The sequence below is a fragment of the Marmota marmota genome, unplaced genomic scaffold (genome assembly GCF_001458135.2).
Source record: "Marmota marmota marmota unplaced genomic scaffold, marMar, whole genome shotgun sequence".
Taxonomy (NCBI): domain Eukaryota; kingdom Metazoa; phylum Chordata; class Mammalia; order Rodentia; family Sciuridae; genus Marmota; species Marmota marmota.
The window spans coordinates 28,056,946-28,081,383 of record NW_025999932.1 but is presented as its reverse complement, the minus strand read 5'-3'; the positions used below and the strand labels follow the sequence as shown (position 1 = coordinate 28,081,383).

General features: G+C 42.5%; 1 protein-coding gene across 1 annotated transcript in view; it reads right to left on the bottom strand.

Moving 5' to 3' along the window:
- The window catches only part of Kl (klotho), a 48,156-nt gene extending 25,097 nt beyond the window's left edge, over positions 1-23,059 (bottom strand). Inside the window, exon 1 of the mRNA XM_015484008.2 lies at positions 22,238-23,059. Coding sequence (XP_015339494.1) covers positions 22,238-23,044 — 807 coding nt within the window. The 5' untranslated portion in view covers positions 23,045-23,059. The remainder of the gene's footprint in view (positions 1-22,237) is intronic.
- Positions 23,060-24,438: the final 1,379 nt, after the last annotated feature.

Sequence of the window (24,438 nt, the reverse complement as noted above, 5' to 3'; positions counted from 1 at the left end):
GAGGAAAGGATTAATAGTTTGTGGCTTTTGGAAACTAAGTTTACAATAGAGAGTATGGAACTAGAACAAGAAAAAATGTGAGCATGAAGTTATTTGGACTTGATGTAATAGGTCACAAGGGAAGAGCAAAAGTTTCTGAGACAAGTGATGATCTATGGTTTATGCTCGAAATCATCCATGCAGAATGGATTCAAATGTGAACAGCTGGATGCTGAAAGGTAGAATGACTGTGCCAAAATCTAGTTACTTCCAAGGTCCTGAACAGAGGTGACGACTACTGTAAAGTAAAAAGGGAAAATCTGAGAAACGTTTGGAAGCAGAGAATGGAAAGAGCAGAATGCATTAGTTACAGCATCGCTCACGCCCATGAATAAGCATTACTTCTGAGCTGGGTTAGGCTTTATCGAGCATTTCTCCTTGTCTCCTGTGGCTGATCCAGGAGGCTGTTGGCTGGGACAAATAGGACAGCATGACTCTGCTCCACATGTCTCATCTCCCAGTGGATCAACCCAGGCATTTTCTCCCAGCAGTTGCCAAAGATCATCTACCAGCTTTGCAACGGCTAACCCTCCATTGGCTAAAACAAGTCATGTGACTAAGACCAGTGTCAAAGGTGGAGCTGAATGTTTGCCAGTGTGGAGAACACTGCAAGGTTACCTAGTAAAGGGCACGGATACAATGAAGAGATGACTAACCTGAGGCTTGAATTTAATCAGCCTACAGTAGACGGTGAGACTAAATTGAGGCAATAAAAAAGAAACTGTTGAAGATGACAGCTTAGGTATGATTCAAAGCTAAACTAATACATGAGTTAGCCTGAAAAGTGAAGTTTCTGTCACTCTCTGGCTGGATCCACAGGCTCAAAAATCTTTGTTGACTTTTAAAGGTGACTAATTTGATAGATGGTTTAGCTCCCATGCCAAGGAATTTAATCATTTATTCAACAAGCATTATTCAACCCTTACTATATGTCAGACACATAGTGCTGGGAATACAGAAATGAACAACAATTCCAGGTTTAGCTGTGTGCCATTAGTTACAGCATTCTAACACAAATAGAAAAACTGACTTCCAGTGTTCCTCAATACACATCCAAAAGATGTGTGCTCTCAATATTCAGATATTTCCACCTAGCCCCCAGAACATGGTTATGTTCCATACTGTAACATTTTTATTTCAAATCTTTGTTAAGATCTGCAAGGTGAAATCTGCTACATATGACTGCTAAAACCCCTTATTATTCTGTCCTCAAAGAACTAACTTTGGGATTAGATCTCTAGAAATCACAAGACATTATGGCATATGCTAGTTTTGAGAAATGGACAGTAAGATGGATATTAGATTTTTTTTAACTGTGGTAAAATATCCCCAATGTAAAATTTATCCCTTTAACCCATTTTTAAAGTCTGTAATTCAAAAACTGGTTTATTAAGCATCTACTATGTACTACTCTCATACTAGGTTCTAGAGACCCACTGAACATGAATAAAGTATGATACCTATTCTCCAAAAATGTTTACTGTGATTCCTTGGTTTCACAGAAAAGCTGTGAAAATTAAAATTAAAATAATAATAAAATAATTAAAAATCCACTTTTTTCTCTTCTCCGACTTCAAGTTGAAGGACTCCAGCCAGACCAACAACATAGCTTCCCTGAGATTTTTCTGCTAGAAAAAAAGGCCAGCAGCTCTACTACATCTGGAGAGGAGGTAAATCCAGAGTGCTGACATGGAAAAAGACCCTCTGTGGTGGGATGCAAGTAGCCCAACTGACCTAGGCACAAATGTGTGGGTGTGCTTGTGTGTGTTACGGGCAAAGTCCTTAATGAAGTAACTACTTGCAAGCCCAGCTCCTAAAGCCTAGGGTCCCTGGAGCTCTTTCTGAATTCCACATCCTTCTTATAAAGTCACTTTTCTTCCTGGGACTAGAATTAGTTTGAGCTGGTCAAATGCAAATGCAGGGTTTCTTAATACACTTATCCCCAACCTTGAGCTTCTACAGGCACCTCAGGGAAAGCTGTGCTCTAACAACCAGGCATGATAAAGGCCAAGGTCTAGTTCTTCAAATCATGTTGTGATTTTGGAGTTTTGTTACTTAAGATATTTTGTCTGGGTTTTTTCAAAGTAGATTACATAAAAGGCCTTATTCATTTGTTTCTAAATAAAAGCTTCCTTCAAAGGAAATAAAAATAATTTCATAACTCACATTAGGAAACTACACTAATAAATCTGAGCTTAGGTTTTTGCCTCATTAATTTATATGTACAGAACTAATCAACATCAGTGAAATCATTCTATTTAATACTAAATCATGCTGCTACAAAAATCCTTCCAAATCACTGACGTTAGGTTGTTAAAATATCCCAGCTAGTGGCCATAATCCATCTAGCCCACTAATAACAATATTATTATTTGAGACATAAGGCGTTCCAGTTCCTGGGTTCCTGTCTCTGTTTTTCTAATAACAGTGAGAACAGTGAAGGAAGGGTAGGGAGGCACAAGGCTCGATGAGGAAAGGAGACAAAAAGATAAAGAACTGAGATAAGTGATGTATTTACAAGTCAGCAAAAGCATCCTGGAGTTCATCTTTCAAATCAGATCTTTCTGGTAAACATCTATTACTATAATCGCCCACGTAATTCTATAATACCCTCATAAAACAGCTACTCTCCAATTTCAACAAAACTGGTTCAAGTGTTTTCCTTCCATAACAGTCACCTTTCCCTTCTAAATGCTCTCCCTCTGCCTCCTCACCTAATTCTCCTGCTTTGAATTATCAACAGCAGATGTCAACCCACTCTCTTTACGATGATCATTTATCAGTTCGCAGGATCATTTAGAGTGCTTTGCTTTTGAAATAACTCAATTCCCCTGGCAGCAGAGAACACTTTTAACCCAAGGAAAAAAAAAATGACATGTGAATGTATTTCTACATCAACGGGTGGAGAATGCAACATGCTCTCTGGAGTAGTGGTCAGTAAAAAGTAATCTGCCTGCCCTTCCCCCGACACACACTTTCATTTCCCATTTGCTTATTTGTGGGAGCAGAATCTTCAGGGTCTTACGTCAAAGTTTTTCATTCTACAGGTGGTGAAGTCAATGGGTAGCCTCAATCATTTTGAAAACTGAAATAGAAGACATCAGAAAGTATCAGAAGGCATGGCTTCTAAATAAGGTAAGTATTGTTTCATGAACCTTTAGTTTCAATTATATTTCAAGATGTCATTTACCAGCCAGGCTCAGTAAACCCAGGGGCTCGGGAGGCTGAAACAGGAGGATCATGAGTTCAAAGCTAGCCTCAGCAATGGTGAGGCACTAAGCAACTCAGTGAGACCCTGTCTCTAAATAAAATACAAAATAGGGCTGAGGATGTGGCTCAGTGGTTGGGTGCCCCTGAATTCAATACCCAGTACCCACCCCACCCCACCCCCAGCAAAAAAATATGTCATTTACTCTTCTGACTGTGGATCAAGGTCAAAAAAGTTTGAAAGTCACTGTCCTATATGCCTAGGTATATTTCCATTCCAGAAGGATTTATGAAGCACATACTATGGGCTGGGCACATTTTAGCGCTTTGGGATACAACATGACAAGTCAGATCAAAAACCTCTGCCCCTATGGAGCTTCCATTTTAGCAGGACTGAAAGCCAACAGGCATTACAATGTAATTTGTAAAGAATGTTGGGAGACAACAGGTGTTTTTTCTTAAAAAAAAATACAGAATGAGATAAAGGTGGGCCAAAGAGAGGAGGTGCGATTTTATTTTTCCCAGCGATGCTCACCAGAGTCTTTATTTTTCCCTTTTATTAAATACACTGTGGTTTTAATCTTTTTAAAAATCCATGTATGTTCCTATTGGGCAAGCATCCTTATCATCGATGTTATCCACAAGCAAATTGTACAAAGGTACACTCCCTTCTGCAACCTAAGAGAATCAGTATCAGGGACTGGGATTGACCAGGCAGACCTGCTCCGAGGCCTCAGCTCTGACACCAATAATCCTTCTGCCCCATTTCCAAATCTAGGAAAAAATGTCCTTACACTCTCCCTTTGTGATCAGAAATAATCTCCAAAGATTATTCTTTATCAAAAAAAAAAAAAAAACAAAACAGCTAGTCTCCTTGGGCTTTGACCAGATTCGTTTATAAGTGTTCCTCCAGAGGTGTTAATGAACACTATATAAACCTCTTGGCCCTACAGTTATTAAACCCAAAGAATTAGCTTCTGTCTGGGGATTTCATAAGCAATCTCACATTACCTTTTGGGTAGCCACTATTCTGCCAGATGGGTTTTGATTGTTTTTGTTTTTTTATAAAATATTTCTCTTATTGGTACTTCCATTCAGAAGCTTAAAAAATGTCAAAGTGGAGAAAATCTGCTTCATACGTTTCATGGGCCAGACCTGTACTGTGGTGCCTTCCTGTCTCCCAGAGGCCCCAGGAAGGGGCCTTCTCTGCTGCATGTCAGGCTGGGTCACTTCGAGAACAGTTTTAAATGGGGGTGGTACAGGGTTGCCTGTTTTTAGAAAGTGGCTTGAGAGCATACACTTAAGGATTCTGTGGCTAGGAGGTGAGGTGGGAGAACATTCTAGCAGAAAGGAGTCAAAAAAATAAAGACCCCAAGGCACAACAGCAAGACCCTGGTGTGGCTGGAAGGATAATCAAGGAACTACATTGATAACAGCTGCTTGATCCATCTTCCCCTCTGACAAAAGGGAGATATTAAAATTGCAGAGCTTAAACATAAAGGGAAAAAGGAGAAGGTTTTTAATCAAATTGTAAATGACATGGTGTTTCACTTCTCCTCTGTGCCTTTTCTTTCTCACAGAGTAGCAGTAAACACAGGAGACAGCCGCATTGTCTACACTGTGACTCCTCATAAGACAGCCCTGGGTTTCTTTCCTTTTTTAAACATGAGAATTGGGAAGGAAAAGGAAAAGGGATCAGAGTGGACATGCATTTTTGTGTCAGGACTGCTATTTGAGTTATCATGGAATCATTGTTTAGTTCAGCAAATATTTATTCAATGGTTATTATGCAGGGCATCGTGGGGGCCCAGAGCCCAGGTACACAAGACAATTATGGAGCAAGATTGAAAGCAAAAGTGCCATAAGATGGATTTTTAGGAACTGCGATGGTGATTCGATTCAGAGGAAGGAAATACTCTTTGCTGAGGGAAATTGGCCAAGTCTTCCTGTGGGAAGTAGTTTCTAAACCATATAATAAAAGATCCCATTTCCTGGGCATTCCAGATGACCTCTCCCGCTGACGACACCATGTTAATGAAGCCAACAAAGGCGCTGTGGTCAACAGCCAGCATCAAGTGCCCATCGGTGGGTGACGGGTCCTGGATGCCCAATGTGGTAGAAGCTTCAGATGACTGAAGACCACAGGAAAACTGCCCAGCTGAGCCCTTCCGTAATCCTGACCCACAACTGTAAGCTACATAAAATGGTTATTGAAAGCCCCTCCTCCTGAGGGTACTATATAGCAGTTAGGAACTGAAACAGGTGTATCTTGGTCAGTGGATTTTTAAAAACGGGTCATGGTGAGCCTCTCAGATGTTAGAGAAGGTTAGGGACAAGTCAGGACTGACATTCTCCTCCATTTCAGGTGCTGATGTGCACAAGGAGGGCGTAGATATTGGGGAGTGCACCCCTTAAGAAGCTGGTGCTGGACTGGGGCAGTATGGAGTCCTGGACTGAACCCTTGGACTAGTGGCTCAGAAAACCTGGGTTCTGTCCCAGCTCTACCACTTGACAGCCCCAAGAAAGCTATATTCTCTGAGCCTCTCAATAAACTTACCTGCCCTATAAAAACACACAAAAACATTTCAGATCCTCTAAAGCTTATTCAGTGGTATTTTTAATTACTTTTAATTAAGTTCATTCATGCAGCTTAAAATCAAGTAATACCAAAGGCTTATCACGAGAAACAGTGAACCTCTTCCCTACCTCCCAGCCCCGACTCCTGCTCCCAACAGTCACATTTAGCTGTTTCTTCTAGTAATCACCATCACGATCCTAAATACTATGATTTTTCTGAAATTTAATAGTTCATCAGGAAGATGAGGCGCTGCATCTCTGCCATTCCCTTTGAAAATCAGGAAATTTTACCTAAGATCTTGAATTTCTAGCTTCTTTTGAAAGCTCAGAGAATCTAGCAGGACCACATCTGATAATGGTCTGCTGTGGTGACTAGTTGGGACCCAGATTCATCAAAGGCCAGTTTTTCCTACCCCTGGCCCATTTCACCAAAGCAGAAGACCTATTTGCCCTGCTCAGCATCATTATCCTAGGTAGCAGCTCTCCTGAAAGATCATGAATTGGTCAACATGCCAACCCACATGTTCCTATGAACTTCCTCAGTAGAACTGTATCTGTATGAAATAAAATCCATGATTATAAATCACATACAATATGTTAGTTGCATAATAGGTACAACAATTGATAATATTTGATCAATAATTGATAACATTTATATGAAAGATGAAAATCTCAGTTTTAAAGGGAAGGAAATATAGTTTGCAGAAACAATAGACCCATGAATAAAGTATCATGTAATGGTTAATAAAACTGCCTAAGTATGAAAGAAGAGAAGATAACTAGGAGACAATATAGACTCGTAGACTCAGTCTACCAAACTAGCCTCAAATAATTTTTACAGTATTATATAGCTTATCTGGAACACAATAATCATATCTCTGTGAGGAATTATTTTCAAAACCAATAAAGCCTCCCAGTGAAATTCTTCGAGCCCAAAAGAAGAAAATGGAGCATACATAAGATAGTACTGGTGCTATCTGAAAAACTGTATTTTAAGAGTATTCACTGGTTAAACAAAAATTTGTTGTTGCTTTCTAAGTGCCAAACACTGACACATAGTGAAACACTGATTAATGAGACAGATCCACTTCAAAGAAAGTAACTAACAATATGAGTTTACTCATAACCCTATTTCTTTATAACTTTTTATAATCAAAGAGACAGAGCCAGGTGCAATGGCGCATGCCTGAAATCCCAGTGACTTGAGAGGCTGAAACAGGAGAATTGCAAGTTCAAAGCCAGCCACAGAAACTCAGTGAGGCCCTGAACAATTTGATAAGGCCTTATCCCTAAATAAAATACAAAAAAAAAAAAAAGAAGAAGAAGAAAAGGGCTGTGGATGCGTCTCAGTGGTTAAGCACCCCTGGGTTCTATCCCCAGTACCAAATAGAGAGAGAGAGAGAAAGAGAGAGAAACTCAGAAGGCATTACTCTGAAAACATGGAAATTCTCCAAAGCCTGACTCAAAAAAGATCTCTATAGTCTGGAATGCTATAAATGTGTTATAACTAGCAAAAATAATTTTTAAAGTGATGCTAAAATGCCTATTTTTTAATTTTATGAAAGCAACACATATTAGTGTTTTAAAAGATTGAATACAACTTACAAGAATAATTTTAGTTCTCTGTCCTCCCTTCTCATCTCTCTCCAGTTACCCTCCCTATGGGTAAAATCATTTGTGATTCACGACCTTTACTATGGAATTTACACACCTAATAACTCCCATACTGAAATAACTCCATTGACTTCCTGTTACAGCACAGGAGGATTTAGCTCTCTTGTACAGCCACATTAGCTATACAACAGTTTTTAGTTTAACTAACATTCAATGCTGACATTATTCTGCCAATGTGATTATTATTCACAGATGGGTGTAATAATACAGTAACAAATACTCTATTTTCTTAATTTTTTTCCTTAATGTTAATAGTTCCATTGCTTTTTCATTTGCTTGGTTTTCTTTGCAGATCATTCTTCCCACAATTTCCAGTAGACTCTCTGCACAGACTGCAGAGAGGTCACATCAGCCTCAATAGTTTTCCTGGAGGCCACATTCTGGAATCTTCTCCTCTGCACTAGTCGCTGTTACATATATTGCACTGCCAACCTCCTGGGTCCACACTTCATGGTTCCTGAGTTAGACCTCTGTTTTGTTTTTTCCTATATACTCTTTCTTCTTGTCTTCATAGCTCATGTGGAAGTTATTCTCCCACGGCTTCCTGAGCATGGATTCATGGAAAGTTTTTTTTTCTTATGAGACTTTGAATATCTGGAAATTTCCTTATTCTACAGTCATAAATGGTTGATGGTTTGGACAACTATTAAGTTCTAGATGGAAATAATTTTCATTCCCTTCTGTACGGCATTCCTCACTGTTCTTCACAATAGCCATGAAAATAGCTATAATAATGGCTATTAGGAGCACAGTCCACTGATGGCACCAGGTGCTACCCCTTTGGAACCCTACCACAGTTGGTCCTGAGGCCGTGTTTCTCATAGGCTGTTCTCATATGAGAACATGGCAGGGATACTAATGGAGTCCCACTGCGGCAAGATGTGGACTCCTCCTGTGGACAGTGTTGGCTCAAGGACTCCTCACTGACCTGGCCAGATCTTTCTTAGGCCTGTGCTACCACCTGAGATCCTCCTACCCAGTCCTCCCTCCTTCCTGCCCTTCTCCTTCACAGAGGCCAGATATGCATCATTCTCAAGGCTCCCTTACCTTCTCTGGCTCCTTCCCTTTTATTTTTTATAGTTGGTTCCCCAGTAAATTTCTTGCACATCTAATCCTGTCTTGACATTTACTTCTTAGAAGACCCAAACTAACACAACTGGGCTTTGAGAACCAACTCACTCATTTCCTAGAAGACAAAGAGTATGCCATTCTGAGTAACATGTAAGGGACAGAGAGTCTCCCAGCACAAACAGTGTCCCAGTTACTGATTATCTCACCTGGGGTAACCCGGGGAAGTGTTCTGGTGGAGAGGCATGCCATTGCTTAGGTACAATGATTCAGGCATTCCAGTGCCCAGAAGGAAAGGGGTACTGACTGCTTTTTATATTATATTGCAATCCTATGGAGAGGGAATGAGAAACTGAAGGCCATTATCAAGTAGTTAAAGGATCGATATGAGAGCAAGAATATCCCATTGGTAGCTCACAGAGAAGTCCTTATCTACTGCAATGGAGAAGGAGACAGAGGTTAGCAGCAGACTTGAGACCCAATAAAGTTGCAGCAACCCAGGGATGCTTAGATTTTCAGCCACAGCAGCCTTTCATGCTGAGGCCAGAAGGCTGACCAGGAAAATTTGAGATGTGGTCACACCTGAGGAAGCTGGCTCTTCAGACTCCTTGGCATCCTTAGAGCTTACAGAAGTAGTCCACACATCCCTAGTAAGAGACTGCACTTTCCTATGCTAAAAACGTCTCACTCCTAAAACACAACAGGTGCCACTCCTAGGAGCTGACAGATCACTAAGATTGAATTCCAGTATAACCTACTTGGAGAGAGCCATGTCTGAACAAGGAGGAAAGAAATTATACACCCAAGTAGCTTCATGATTTAGCAAGTTTTACAAGAAACCAGACCACTGAGATCGAAATTTGAGAGTCCTTTATCAAGGAACTAGAATATAAGACAGGACAAGAAATGATCCATTGACTAGGGGCACTTTTTCCAAAAATATGTTTTAAAGCTCTGACCAAGGACCCAGGGGATGGGGTAAACTTGCTGCTAGGATGGCTCAGATATGCCTGGAGAAAGTGATGACCAATGTTGAGTAGATGGAAGTATCTGAAAACCTGGCCCTGAACACTGGTACAGGAAGGACAAAACTAAGAAATATAGATCTTCTGGAACCCATATATTATGTGAGCCAAATAACTCTCCAGAGGGTAGTTTTTTGTGGGAGTCCCAAGTAAGGCCACACACCATTCACTAAAGCCATCAGGAACACACCTGTCAGGGACACCAGCTCTTCTAAGAAATTCAGTGGTGGTGCTCTTCTCTAGGCCAGGTTGGTGGTAGGAGAGGGAGTCAGGGGCTGGGCTGGGCTGGGCATGCATAGAGATGCTAAGACCCTGAAGTAATAGAGAGCAGGTCAGGAGTCATGCTGAAGTTCTAGAAGCCAGGGAGTTGTAAAGATGCTTAATAAAGAATGGCTCAATAAAAAGTCATGACCCAGGGCCAGAGTTGTGGCTCAGTAGTAGAGCTCTTGCCTAGCATGTGTGAGGTACTGGGTTCGATCCATGGCACCACACAAAAATAAACAAATAAAAGTGAAGGTATTGTGGGCTAGGGATGTGGCTCAAGCGGTAGCGCGCTCGCCTGGCATGCATGCGGCCCGGGGTTCAATCCTCAGCACCACATACAAACAAAGATGTTGTGTCTGCCGAGAACTAAAAAATAAGTGTTGAAATACTCTCTCTCTCTCTCTCTCTCTCTCTCTCTCTCTTTAAAAAAAAAAGTGAAGGTATTGTGTCCATCTACAACTAAAAATTAAAAATTTTAAAATTTTTAAGAAGTCATGATCCCTTGCTCATTTCCCCAGACTTAGCCAATTTTCTCATCTCATAACACTGATGAAAGAGGTGACCAGGTCCCTGGGCAAAAGAACCTTGTTTACCACAGAAATTGCCTCAGTTCTTCGCATTTGATATGAAATTTCACATCCTCTGGGTCTAAGAAATTTTTTTTATTACTTCACCATTTCCTTTATTTTTATTTCAGTTACTTATTGCTGTGAAATACTGAAACCTCCTCCCCAGTTTAGTGTTTGTTTTTTCTCTTCATTCTGTGGGCTAACTGGGCCTTTTGGGGTAGTTCTGCTCTGTGCTGTATAGCAGAAGTCATTCATGTGGTTAATTCGGTTAGGATTCAGTTAGCATGACCAAGATGCCCTTTGATTCCCCAATGTCTCTGTCCACACGACCTCTCATCTTTCAGTAAGAGTGCCTGCCATAAGTTTGTTTAATATGGTTAAGTTTCTGCTTTGACATCCACTTTCAGGTCTGATGTCGTTGTTTGAAACCCTGTCATGCCCTGTCACCTTTGGCCTCATTAAAACTTCTCTGTATGATTGATTGTGATTTATCTTGTTTGTTCCTCACCCCACTGACCCAAATTCCAAAACATCCCCTTACCAGACCACTTAATGATCAACACTTAGAATCATGTAAATCATGTCCTCCTTTGCATTTATTTTCTTTAAACCAGCCTAGCCACAACCCCACAGGAAAGCCTAAGGAATGACACCAGTGAACCTTCATGAAAGCACAGTCCCACAGGTCCTCTCTCCCTTTCCCATCTTCCCTCTTCCTCTCCTACCCATCCACTGGTTGAGCTCCCCATCACCAGGAGATTTTTCATCAGCCTTCAGTTGGTGCCCTTACCTCTCTGGGACCTATGAATAATACATTTTTTCAGTTTCACGTTCTGATTTCACCTCCTCATTGTGTCTTGATGGACATGACATATACACCTGAACCTAACTCCCCTGAACTCCTCCACTCATCAGGACCCTCCTAAAGAGTGACTATCTTGGCTTATGGCCACTCTGAAAAGAGAAACCTCGAGTAAATTAAAAGTAAACTATAACAATGGAAACCACAACAGAGCCCAAGTATCAAAGCTGGCTTTTAAGAGGGAGTGACCCAACAGGAAAAATTCCAATGTGCACAGACTTATCCACTTTTTACTTGCCTACTATCCCATTGGCCAAAGCAAGTCACATAGTCAAGCCCTCAGTTCACATGGGAGGCAATTGTACAAAGGTGTAGACACTGAGTGACATTTTCAGTAGGGGACACTGGTACAACACTGCTTGCTTCCTTTCTGTAACTCCTGTTATTTGAATGCTACATCTTTGACTGCTCCATTGATTATCTTACATTTTTCTACTATTTTCCATCTCTTTACCTTCTTGTTCTACTCTAAGGGAGATTCATAAACTTCATTTTCCAAACTTTCTACTAAAACTTTCATTTCTGCTATAATGTATTTAATTTCAAAATATTCCTTTTTCATCCCTTGAATATTTGATATTACACCATTTTCTAGATGCAATATCTTCTCTGATCTCTTCAAGATTAGTATAAATTGGGGCTTACTGTTGTTACTATTGTCTTTTTCCCCCCCTCCCTGCCTAATCCATTTTCTCTAAGTGGCTTTCTTCCCTCCTGTTTATTTGAGTGGGTCTCAGTCTTTCATGTGAAAGGCTTTCTTCAGATGTCTGTTTATTCTTGATTGTCTACTCATGTTTAAGAGATGAGAAACAAAATCCTAATTGAAAGGTGTGAGCACATGGATGTGGTTTGTTGACTTGAGCTGTGCTGTACAGTGCACTACCTTGACCATTTACTGTGGAACTTCTAAGATTGGCATCTGTGGTCTTTCCTCATGAGCTCATCAGACTACCTGGGAATGGGTCTTCCAGTCGTCCCTGCCTCAGAGTAAAAGCAAACTCAGCATTCTGAGAACCTGGAGAGGAAAGTACTGGGATGGACCCAGCTCTAGTTGCGTGTGTTTTCTGAATCTGTATCAGTGTGGTACTCACTCATGCCCCAAGTGTGCTTGATGTTCCATAGTCCAGACACCTTTCATGTGATACTCTGCAAATATTAACTCCCCGTTTCCCTCCTTGAACAAGGAGGGGCAAATGTCCAACAATGAAGACTGGTTTTATAGACCTAGAAATGTATTGTTTCTTAAACAGCTTTCAACTATTTCTCCTCATTTTAGCCAATCATTCCCTTTACCCCCAATTCCAGAGTAACTGGATTTGCTTCTTTCAGCCCTTTGAAGGTTCTGCAATCATCAGATTGTCTGTTGGCTTCTCCTACTACCAGTTTAGTGGTCAGCTTTCCAGGTCTGCTAAATCAACTCCATAAACATTTGTCCATCTGCCCTTTAATTTCCAAAATATTGTTATTCTGCTCACTCCAGATCTGTGTGTGTGTGTGTGTGTGTGTGTGTGTGTGTCTTTCTTCAGTTGAATTTAATGAGGCTTCAACAGGGAACAAAGTTGATGGGTGAGTTCAATCTGCTGTCTTTCCTCAGAAATAGTACTTGGTGTTTCTCTATTACACCAGTGACACGTATCACCTACAGAAAATTGAAAATCTAGATAATCAGAAAGGAAAAAATAACCTGTAATCCCACCATCCAAAAATAACCCAAATTCTCCTCTCACACTGTATGGGTGTAGGCAGAAGCAGAGCATGCTTTCCTTCACATAGCAAATATGTGTACAGCTCCTCTCTCCAGGCCCTATGAGGTTCTGGGTATATTGGAAAGTAAGATAAACATGGCTCCTTCCTCCCAGCTTGAGATCTCTGGGGGGAAACTAATAAACCACTTCAATAAAATGTGTGAACTACTATTAAAGGGTAGTACCGTATTTGGGAGGAGAAGAAGGAAGAACTAAAAAACCCATTCTTGGACCTGCATGCCAGGCAGAGTTCCTGGGAGATAAGATAAAAAGGACTACAAAGTGTACGTTACTTACTTATATAGCAGAGATATGGAAAAAGCATAACACAACTGATTTGTTTTTCTCTTAACAATATACCATGTGCAACTTGTAGAAAACCAAATGTCCACCTTTCAATAATCATTTAGTTTTGCACTGGACAAGTGTAACACTGTTCTTTAAACAGATCATTTTACAACATATAGATTATTTCCAATCCTTAAGAATAACCCACCACCTGTGGCAAACTTTCTCTGAATGAAATGTAATAAGACTAAAAGTTCAAAACTAAGCTGCCTATGAAAGATGACAGGAGGTGGCTGGCCTAACAGTAATGTGCACGAGAGGGGAAAGCCTGAGAGGTTTTAGCTGATGACAAACTCCTCTGAGCCAGCCATGAGGTGACAGCCAAAACTGTTTAATGCAATCTTGGACAGCGTGAAAATAACTCGGTGTCTAGAGCAAGCAATGTCATCACTCAAGTCGACTGTACATCTGGGGCACCTCTTTGCTCTACACAGCAATGTTAAAAGAGGCATTGGAAATTCCCAGACCTCTTTTGTCATCTTTTTGTCCTTTTCTACCAGGGCTTCCGAAGTACTGCATCCTGTTTTGTGATTTGTCAAATTGTTTCACCTGCCCTGACTTCAGAAGGGCTATTTCATAGAACTACAGAATGTGCTTTGTACTTTGTGTGTCTGACATGTCTAGCCCAGCAGAAAGGCCCACACCCTAGTTTTATAAATAAAACTTTATTGTAACCCAGCATGTGTCCATTCATTAACATATTGCTTATGGCTGTTCTCTTGGTGCAACAGACTGAGAAGTTGCAACAGACGCTATATGACCCATAAAACCTGAAACTTAGTCTTCTGCAGAAAAAGCTTGTCAGCCTCTGATCTCATCTGAACAGTTTTCCCCAACAGTCCCCCACTCTTCCTGTCCCTCAAAACTGAGGCACTTATACATTCTATTGCAATTATTTGATGATTATCTCTCCCTCACTAATCTGTGACATGGTGACAGAGGTCTTACCTTATTTCCCCATTTTTTTGGCAGCAACGTGAGATTTGCCACCCTACACTCCCAGCCACAGTCAATACCCACTCCCCTTCTAGAGGGAGAGGCAAACCAGCAGAATCAGAGTGAAGGCTGTTCTTCTCTCTCAGTTCACAGGGACTTGGAAATGCAACCCCAGACAAGAAGGAGCGAAAAGGCCACCCACATTAGGGCTTCCTAAGCAGCCGGCGTTAGGAACACGGGAGGAAGCTGTCTCTTTCGTGCAGACCAGTGTCCTTTTGGTAAGAATACAAATGCAGTAACTTGTGTTTGACTTAATTTCAGGGAGAAGGTACCTGATACCAGAGTGAAAGACCCTTACCACCATCCCCCCACCTCTACAAAATCTGTCAGGAAGGCCAGGGGTGGCAAATGGACACAGGACACCATGAAGGAATTTGGGACACTTGAAGAGAGGAAGGGGTTGAAAGGAGAGGATCATGGGATGAGGAATCCAAAGAGAAGAAGGGTTAAGGGAGGGAATGAGGACCCCCCCCAATGGCTCTGCAAGGGCCTTGATCCAGTGGGCACTGCCTCCACCAGCCCTTCCCCCACTGGGACTTTAAAGCCGTCTCCCTAAAACAAAGAGCCTGTAACTACAGCTCAGGAGCCAGGAAGCTGTATTCTCTGCAGGGTCCAGAGTTGGAGGCCTACCTCCAGCACCTCGTCCTTAGTCATCTATACCCATCACCTGCCCTCATGAAGGACAATGGCACAGAGGCAGACTCCACAGACAACCCAAGGCCCTTCCCTCTGGGGAGACAGGTCCCCTTTTCCCTCCCTTCTCCTCCACCTCATCCTTAAGGGCCAGATGATTGAGGGGCCTAGTCAAAGGTTACATTGTGTTCCACAGCTTCCTGCCCCACAGGAAGCTCTCAAGAAATATCCCTGACTCAATGTCCAGCCCCAGCTGTCTTTTGTGAACATGTTTTAGAATTTCATTCTAATGAAAGGGAAACTATTTAGGAAGAACATAGTGGCTTTTTCAAATATTAGAAAAGTTGTTGTCTTGGTCTATTTTCCGTTTCTAGAACAGAATATCATAGACTGGATGGCTTAAAAAGAAATGTATTTCTCGCAGTTCTGGGGTCTGGGAAGTCCAAGGATTCCATCTGGTGAGGGCCTTCGTGTTGCATAATCACATGGTGGAAGGACACACAGCAAGAGAGCATGCACACGAGAGAGACTGAGAGGATGCTGAAGTTTCAAACCCACTCCCGCAGAAACAACCCTCATCTATTCATGAGGACAAAGTCCCCTGACCTAAAAACCTCCCATTAGGCTCCACTTCTCAATACCATGGCACCAGCAATTAAATCTCAACATAAGTTTTGGAGGGGATGAGCATTCACAGCACAGCAGTTGTCTTGTCAAAGGGCAATTTGCTTTATTCTTTGAGATTAGGAAAGCAAAGAGACAACCAGGAGTCGAGTCCTGTACAGAAGCAGATTTCAGTGCAATACAAAAGATAAAATCAAGCTGGAAACTTGAGAAGAGCTGAGTTCGCCTTACTGCAGAGAGTAGAGCAGAAGGTAGATGACCCCACCAGGGTTTGTCCCAGGGAGAAATGTGGCCTGGAATTTCCCAGGTCCCTCTGACTCTAATATTTTAATTATCCCCACTAAAAAAGTGCACATATAGACATGGAAATAATATTTGCATAACCATTATATCCAATATAACTCAGTGCTTTCAGTTTATTTTGTGAATAACTATAATGATAGTGGGTCATGGCTGATATTCTGACATCTGTAGTTTAACCAATAACATCTATTTAGACTGTGACCACAAATTTCACTAAATATTTATTTTCTTTAGCTCATGTATTATGTTACATCAATCATAAACTTGAGTCTTTCCAACACCAAACTGGGTCCCAAAAAGGTACTTAGTAGTACATCTTTAAAAAATTAGGTTATTTTAAACATGGTTTGATAATTTTGGGCAAATGCTATTAAAGTGATTTCAAAGAAGAAGCCATCCTATTGAATGCCATAGGTGCCAAACTAAGAAGTTAGATGACGTTACAAGTTCTAAAGCATTTGTTTGATTCTCTTCTAACTGGAGAGGATCATTTCTTAAATATTTATTGCTATAATTATCATTATTGATGGTAAATTCGTATCTCACTGCCATGGCATGGATGAGTACCCCCAAGAGGTCCATGTGTTAAAGGATTGTTCCCCACGATGGTGCTATTGGAACATTCTGCTGACTTTTTAGGAGGTAGAACCTTGTGGGAGGTCCTAGGTCATGGGAATGTGCCCTCAAAGGGGACTGTGGGACCGGGGTCTCTTTCTCATGCCCATTTGCTTCCTGGCTGATGAGGTAACTGGTTTGTTCTCCACACACCTCTGCCATGATGTGCTGCCCTCCCAGGGTCCCAAACTATAGGGTCAGAGGTCATGAACTGGAACCTCTAAAACTATAAGGCAAAATAACCCTTTCTCTTTTTAAGTTATTTATCATAGATACTTTGTTATAGAAATGGGAAGCTAACTAATATACTTACCTTTATAGGACTTTTTGCATTTTTCAAAACACATTGGCATGTATGATTTGGTTTTAATTCTCACAATACCTGGAAGGGAAGCAACAGGGTAGAGATTGTTGTCTGTCCTGAGTGATTTGTTCCCATCTGCTTTCAGCATAATAGGATTATTCTCTGAGTTCATGGCTCAGCAGTAGACAGTAATTCCCAGACTCCTTTGCATACATGACTGGGTTCTGCCAAGGGGAACTGAGTGGAAGTGAAGAAACAACTTCCAGGTCAGGAAGTTGATAGAGGCCCTGTTCTCCCTCTTACTCTCTTCCCCTGCCCACTGAATGAAAATGGGATATTACTTGCTCTGGAAATCCGCAGAGGTCATTTGTACATAGAGTTAGGAACGTTTTCACTATTTTTCCTCACTGTAAAATTTCTCCCAAGATAAAGCAGGAAAAAGCAAACTATAAGCATTTAACTTACAAGAAAATGGACATATTGAAATAAGCAGAAAATATTTTGCATATACATTTATTTATTCATTGGAAGTAGATGGAATAGTTCCTCTGTGTCAAATACTGACATAAACACTAAAAATTTGAAAATAAATATGATATGTAGTCTGTGCCCTCAAATAGCCACAGATGAGTAAACGATCCACTCTGCCAGTTGTTGTCCCCAAATTGGACAATAAACTGGTTTATCCAAGATGAAGGGGAGAAGAGATATATATATCCTTCAGATTAACTTTGTACCACTGTGCATATAAAATATGCACAAAATAGAGCATATAAAATGTATATTATGGTTCTATTTAAATATAGGTTACAAGTACAATGTTTCCTGTAACATTTCTGGAGAAGATGTGCATTTTGGAGGATTTAATAACAATAGGTATTTTTAGTCACCCCCTCTTTATCTGCTACCCTCCCAATAGACATATGTTCTATGTCCTCCTACACCTAAAATTCCTTTATATCTAAAAAACATAACCTTCACTGAAAGAAAGTCACCTTTTGCACAAATCGATTATAATAAAATTATGGTTTAGAGCAATGATATCTTTTTGAAACACTAAGATAACTCAGAAAGTTCCTGTGTGCAAAGCTGTGACTGACTACATATGCAGGTGTCACGGTTCACTCATTTTACACTTGAGAAATGCACACTGACCTTATTTAGATGCTTATCAGTTTACATTTTCCATCTTCAACTCAAAATAATTGATGTTGTTAAAGTAGTGCTATGATTTTTAACATTATTTTATTAGTTCTTTTCCTATTTTAAATTTTTTCTTGGATTTGTCTGTAATCTTCAGAAAATATTGTCTTCAATCAGCTATTCAAAGAGGAGTGAATCAAGCTCTTTGGAAAACATTTAAACTAATTCTGATTGAGTGGGGATTGCATTCAGTCATGTTCTACAAAATACATTACCTTTGAACCCAGCCATGTACCACATACATTTTAATGAGAAGAAAATTTGTAAAGTGCTTCCTAAAAGTACATAGTATATATAATTTGAACATACATGTAGTAGATGATTTGCTTACACTTATTACTTGGGGAATGAAAATTCAACCAGATAGCAAATACATATATGCCTAAAGCTAACCAAGAGACTTTACCACTCACCCCATTTTGAAAACATCTCATAATGCTCTATATAGTGAATATAGATAGTTTTAGATTGGAAGTTTTTACAATGGAGTCATAAATTTGGTGATGAACCTTAAATATTCACTGTAAATGTCAGATGCTACATCATTATGTTCACTGGTTTTTCTATCTGGATAGGATTTGGTATTTCCTGTTCCACTGAAAAATGGCTAGAAAGACTGGCAAGGAGAGAAAATCCCAGAAGCACAAATTTATAAAGGCAAAACAAGGTTATTCAGTAGCCAGAAGCCACCCCCTGAGCACCTACCAAGGGCATGATACCATTTTAGGAGAAGCAGGTAAAGGGAACAAGGCTCCCCCATTTAAGGAACTGTCCAGCTAGTGGTTAAATAAAAGAGGAAATGCGGTAAGAGGCACCAGAGTGAAGCAATGTATTGTGGGATTCCAGAGAAGAGAAAGGTAGCATTCAGGGATGGAGCCAAAAGAGTGAGCTTGCTGGTTCTTGAAGAATAGGTTGGATTTTAACAAGCAGAAACCTGTCTTGTTCACACACAGTGACAAACTGGGACTGCAGGGAGCAAGGACATTAGCATGGGCTCCAGGTAGGAGGCTCTTCCTATCACCCAGATGTGAGAGAAAGGGGAGAGTTGAGATTTGGGGCCCAACAAACAGGAAAAGCTAAGTACCATAACAGAGGCGGGTACAGCAGGCATTGGGTTTTAAACGTGTTACTTGTAACTCACCCATTAGACAGCTAAGAGGACAAGACAGTTATCTCTCCAGGTTTGGAGGTCAGGGGAGAAGTCCCAGCTGGAGACACAAAATTTGGAATTGTCAGGATACAGAGACTATACAATGGGATCCCTAGAGTAAATCTAGACAGGATGCCCTGGACACAGCCCTGGACCCTCCACTCTTTCCAAATGAAGTGAAAAGGAGGAAACAACAGAGAAGGAAAAGGAATCACTAAGGAGCTAAGAAGAGAAACACGAGAGAGCAGGGGTCTGGAAGCCAAGTTGAGGAAGTGTGGCAAGAAGGGGGGCTTTAGATGTGCAGAGGCTTAGATGCATGCTGCACAGGACAGATGAGCCAAGACAGGAGCTTTCATGCTACACTGAACACCAGTCAGTACTGACAAGCATCTCCTGTGGGCAGGCAGGGCTAGATATACTTGTATCTTCAACTTGATTTTGATCCTCTCAGAAACCCAGGGGCAAAACAAAATCTCAAAAGTGCTCCTGGGGCTAGACTCCAAAACTTAATGCTGGTTTTTCAAGGACATCAAGAACCCTATTTCAAGAGCCATGAAAGCTGAGCAGACCATTTTTAAGCCAGAGAAGCAGAGAAATTCCTCTTGAAGGTGTCTCTCCCACCCCACCCCATCCTCCCCAACACACAAGTTTTGTCAAGGCTCATGCCTGTACCAGGAACCCGGGAGAGGATCATGGAGACCTCCACTGTGAAGAGTCCCCCATTATTTGTCCTGCTGTTTGTTTGCCCTGCCTCCTAACCTCCAGGCCATCAGACAAGGATTCTGGAATCTCTGTGGGGTTCAACTGTCCATTCTCCCCAGTATTCCTAAGCCACTTGAAAATTAGTGGAAACAGAGAGGTGTGGGGTGGGGTGGGCCAGCTTTGTCCTTCACCAGCATTAGATCCCCAGATGGTAATTAATATGCTAAGGGCTCCCTGGTCTCTAACTCTGCACAAAAGCAACATCTAGCCTCAGCAGAAATATTCTATTACCAAAATCTGCAGAATAAGTTTTCTCTTTTTCAGATAAGGTAAAAAATGAACTATCCAACCCTCTACTCACTACACACATCTAGAAAGAACATTGAAAACAGAATTAAAGAATTTCACACAACAAAGCAAATTTAAGATACCCTCCTAAATAATGGCAACTTCTAAATGAGATACAAAAATGACTAAATTCCGAGCTCAAACAAATTTGAAAGGAAACTTAATATTTTACAACAACTAACATTGTGTTTGCAGCATCAGCAAAACCAAGCCTAGTGTCTATCAGTCACTAATTTCTTATGAATACAAAGTCCACTGCATTTCTAGGACGGATGGTTAGTGTTGGCAATTTTTTTGTGTAATTCCTCAAAAATGTAACTGAAAAGTTAACCACAGGGTCAAGAGTGGACGCAAGAACCTAAAATGTGTTAATCATTTGAAATACCAGAACACCAGAGAGTTCTTGCAATTCCTTATCTTATAAATGCAATGATCTTTGGTCAATATAATAACAACCAACTACTTTTGTGTACATATAGTTTGTTGTATGCACTCTAAAAATAGATCTTGTATCATTTAAATATTAAATAGTGATTTTACAAGACTGGTGTATCAGATCCCCCCAAGCTAGTCCACTAATCTCCTATTTGTTTGTGGCATGAACTGACCATTTGCTTAAGTTTTCTTCAAAAGATGAGGCAGTTCTACCCATAGTTTTTCTACTACCTACCATCAACTGGTGATGGTTAGAGCTTATTGGTTCCTTAAAAGGACTTACAGAAGAAAAAATTTAAGAAGTAACCCTATGAGAAGATGTGTGTGTGTGTGTGTGTGTATATGAATATGATCAGCAAAATCACAACTTGTCAAATAAATTTGACATTCTTGCATTACCGATGGTAACAAACAAGGTTGTGAAGCAGACATGCAATCTAATTTCCCCATTATTACATTACCAGCAGCTCAGAGCACTAAAGCAACTCAATAACCCAGTACTGTTCTGCCTCAATTATCTATGGCTTTCATTAAAAGTGTTTAGAAAGTCTTCATCTTGAATTTGTTCATAATATGTGGCTTTATTCTAAATTGAAAAATATATCTTCCAGTAGATCCACAAGTCACCCAAAAGGGGTACCGAAAGGACTGGCATGAGCCCTCAAACCAATAGGAATTTGAACATTAAGCAGAAAAGGAGGAAGCAATAATTGAGAGACAGTTTTATCATGGCATATCAATATATCCTGCTGTCAAAATATATGAGATCTTTTGCACAAGGGTATTAAAATTACTTTTGTCAGGCTAATAATCTCATCAGTTAGGAATCCTTTCAACTAGAGACAGCATTGGGGAAATACAGATGTTGCAGACACAATCTATACCATCCTGCAGTTGGTTCTGTATTGTTTATGTGCCTAGCTTTGTTTAAGACTGTGTAAAGGGGTCCTCAAACCCTTGGTGACTGAGTAAGGTTGGTGTGAATGTTGTCCTCTGCCCTAGGGCAGAAGGAATCTCCAAACACGGGTTAAACCCGACCCTCCCAGAGGTGCGGATTTGACACCTTTGCATTTGAAGCAGTGTGCCCTTGAGCCTCAAGTAAAAAAGGTTTTAACGGATTAACACTGATCTCTGGCTGATTGCAATGCCCGCCCGTCTGAGTGGCTTGTGAACGCACTTGTTGCTTTCATCCATCCTCCTCCTTCTCTCCCTACTGCTGCCACAAGGAAATCCCTGCCACTCTTCCCTCTAGAATTCCTCAACACCAGAGAAAGTCCTCTTTCCTTACAGGAGAAACTGATTCCTATTTCCTTTGGATAAATGCGCTCCAAGGGGCACTCACTCGCGCGCTCTCTGAAGGACTTCCCTGCAGGTCCTAACTCCACGTCTTCAAGGACAGCCCAAGCTGCTCACTTGCCTCGCGAGGTGCGAATCCTGAGTGACCCCACAAAGCAGTTCAAGCGAGGCCTCGTGTGAGAGCTGAAGACTCAGGCGCCCCTCGTGCCTCTGGCACCTCTCAGACCCTCTCTCCCCCCCTCGCACTCACCAGAAGAAGGTTGTGCGCCACCAGGTACCCAAGGCTCGGGCTGCCCCGGACGCCTGGGGCCAGGCGTCCGGTGGCGTAGCCGTGCCAGGCCACCACGTAGGGGTTATCGATGGTGATCCAGTATTTGACCTGGCCACCGAAGTGACGGAAGCAGAGCTCGGCATAATCCCTGAAGTGTTCCGCCAGGGCGCGGTTGGCCCAGCCGCCGTAAGCGTCCTGCAGGCGCTGGGGCAGGTCCCAGTGGTACAGGGTGACCACGGGCTCCACGCCCAGCTCCCGCAGCCGCTCCAGCAGGCGCCGGTAGTACCGTAGCCCCTCGCGATTGGGGCCTCCCGCGCTGCCATTGGGGAGCACCCGTGCCCACGAGATAGAGAAGCGGTAATGGGTGACTCCAAGATCGCGCAGCCCCTCTGTGTCTCGGAAAACGTTGTTGTAGCCGTCGCTGGCCACGTCCCCTGTGGCGGGCGGGGGAGGTGATGGAGCGCCCGACGGCAGATCAGCTGTCGGGGGATCGTCCAGGGTCCCCGGAAAGTGATGAGTGAACGTGTCCCAGATGGATGCGCCCTTGCCGTGCTGCCTCCAGCCACCCTCGGTCTGGTAGGCGGCGCTGCCCACCGCCCAGAGGAAGCCGTCGGGGAAAGTGTCGTGGAGCAGGTCTGCAGCCTCCGGAGACGCAGGGCGCGCGAAGCGGGCCCAGGTCTGCGCGCCGTCGCCGGGCTCGGCGCGCAGGCAGCGGCCGCTCAGGGCCAGCAGCAGCAGCAGCAACCGCTGAGGCCGCGGGGAGCGCGGAGGGGCGCTGGCCGGCATGCTGCGCGGGAACCTAGTGCTGGGGCCCCGCGCCGTGCCCCTTTATGCCCGCGTCGCTCAGCTCCCGCCCGCCCCCCATGGGCCCCGCTGGCAATAATTACCTATGAGCAGGCGCCTCCCTCCGCCCTGGTATGGGAGGGGGGACCGGGGCGCAAAGGGCGAGGGGCGCCCCGGGACGCAGCGCGACAGCCGGTCAAGTGCGGCCAGTGTCGATTCCGGACGTCGGAGGAAGGGCACCTGTTCCTCGCAGCTCATGGGAGCCCCACAGGATATTTCCGCGACGCTCAAGTTCTGAGCACCACCTTCTCTTTGCCATCAGTGAGCCCTCCTGGGAGAAACAGTGGCGCCCAACTTTCCCCCATTTGGCGCGGGGGCTTCGCGGGGCCCTCTCGGAGCCCACCGGCGGGCAAGCACCTGCTTTCTCTTTTCTCCGACTTGGAGGACGAGGGAAGCTTCGGATTGACTTTGACATTGCTAGGAATTGTCTTGACATTGTAGAGGGAGGGCCACGTTGGAACTTTGCCTTGTGCTTAGAGAAAGGTTATGTGGCAGATTTTCCCTTAGGTAAGGTGCTTTCAGAGAGATGCACCCCACCTTGGCACCAGGAGAGGGGTGGCCCTTCCTTGCCCGCCCCCCCCCACCCCTGCCGTCTAAGAAGCCTTAGAAAGACGATGCAAAATAGATTTATGGGTTGCGCTAGGATTTTGCTTCTTCCCCCACCCCCACTCACCTTTTAACCATTTTAAACTAGCACTAGTTCTTTAAATGGATCTCGGAATTCCCTAGTGAACTTCAAATCACAAATGTTGATTGTTCTTCTGGGGGGAAAAAAGGAGAAAAAGGTACAAAAACAAAACCACCAAAGTTTGACTTTGGGGGCTGGGGTTGTGGCTCAGCGGTAGAGCGCTTGCCTAGCACGTGTGAGGCTCTGAGTTCTATCCTCAGCACCACATAAAAATAAGTAAATAAAATAAAGGCATGTGTCCAACCACACCTAAAAAATCTAATAAATATTTTTTTAAAAAAGGTTTGACTTTCAGTACATCTCATCAACTGTTTTTACCCTTTCCCATTCATTTTATATAGAGTCACTTTTCAGCTTTCAGTTCCGACTTAGCAAGAAACTTACCTAGGCAAAGTTGTGCACTAACACAGCTGTACTGGAGCCTAAGGCTCCCAGGGTCCCACATTTGCTCCCTTTTCTATGGAGGGAAAGGGAAAGGAGATTTTGCACAATCATTCCCAACCCCTACAACAAAATAGTGCTATAACAATTTTCCAGTTGCCATAAAGCCCATAGGACAAAAGTTAGGTGCCAGGACGGCCATATGCATGTGTGTGTATGTATATATACATGTACCTACATATAAATACAGGATTGGTGAATAATTGAT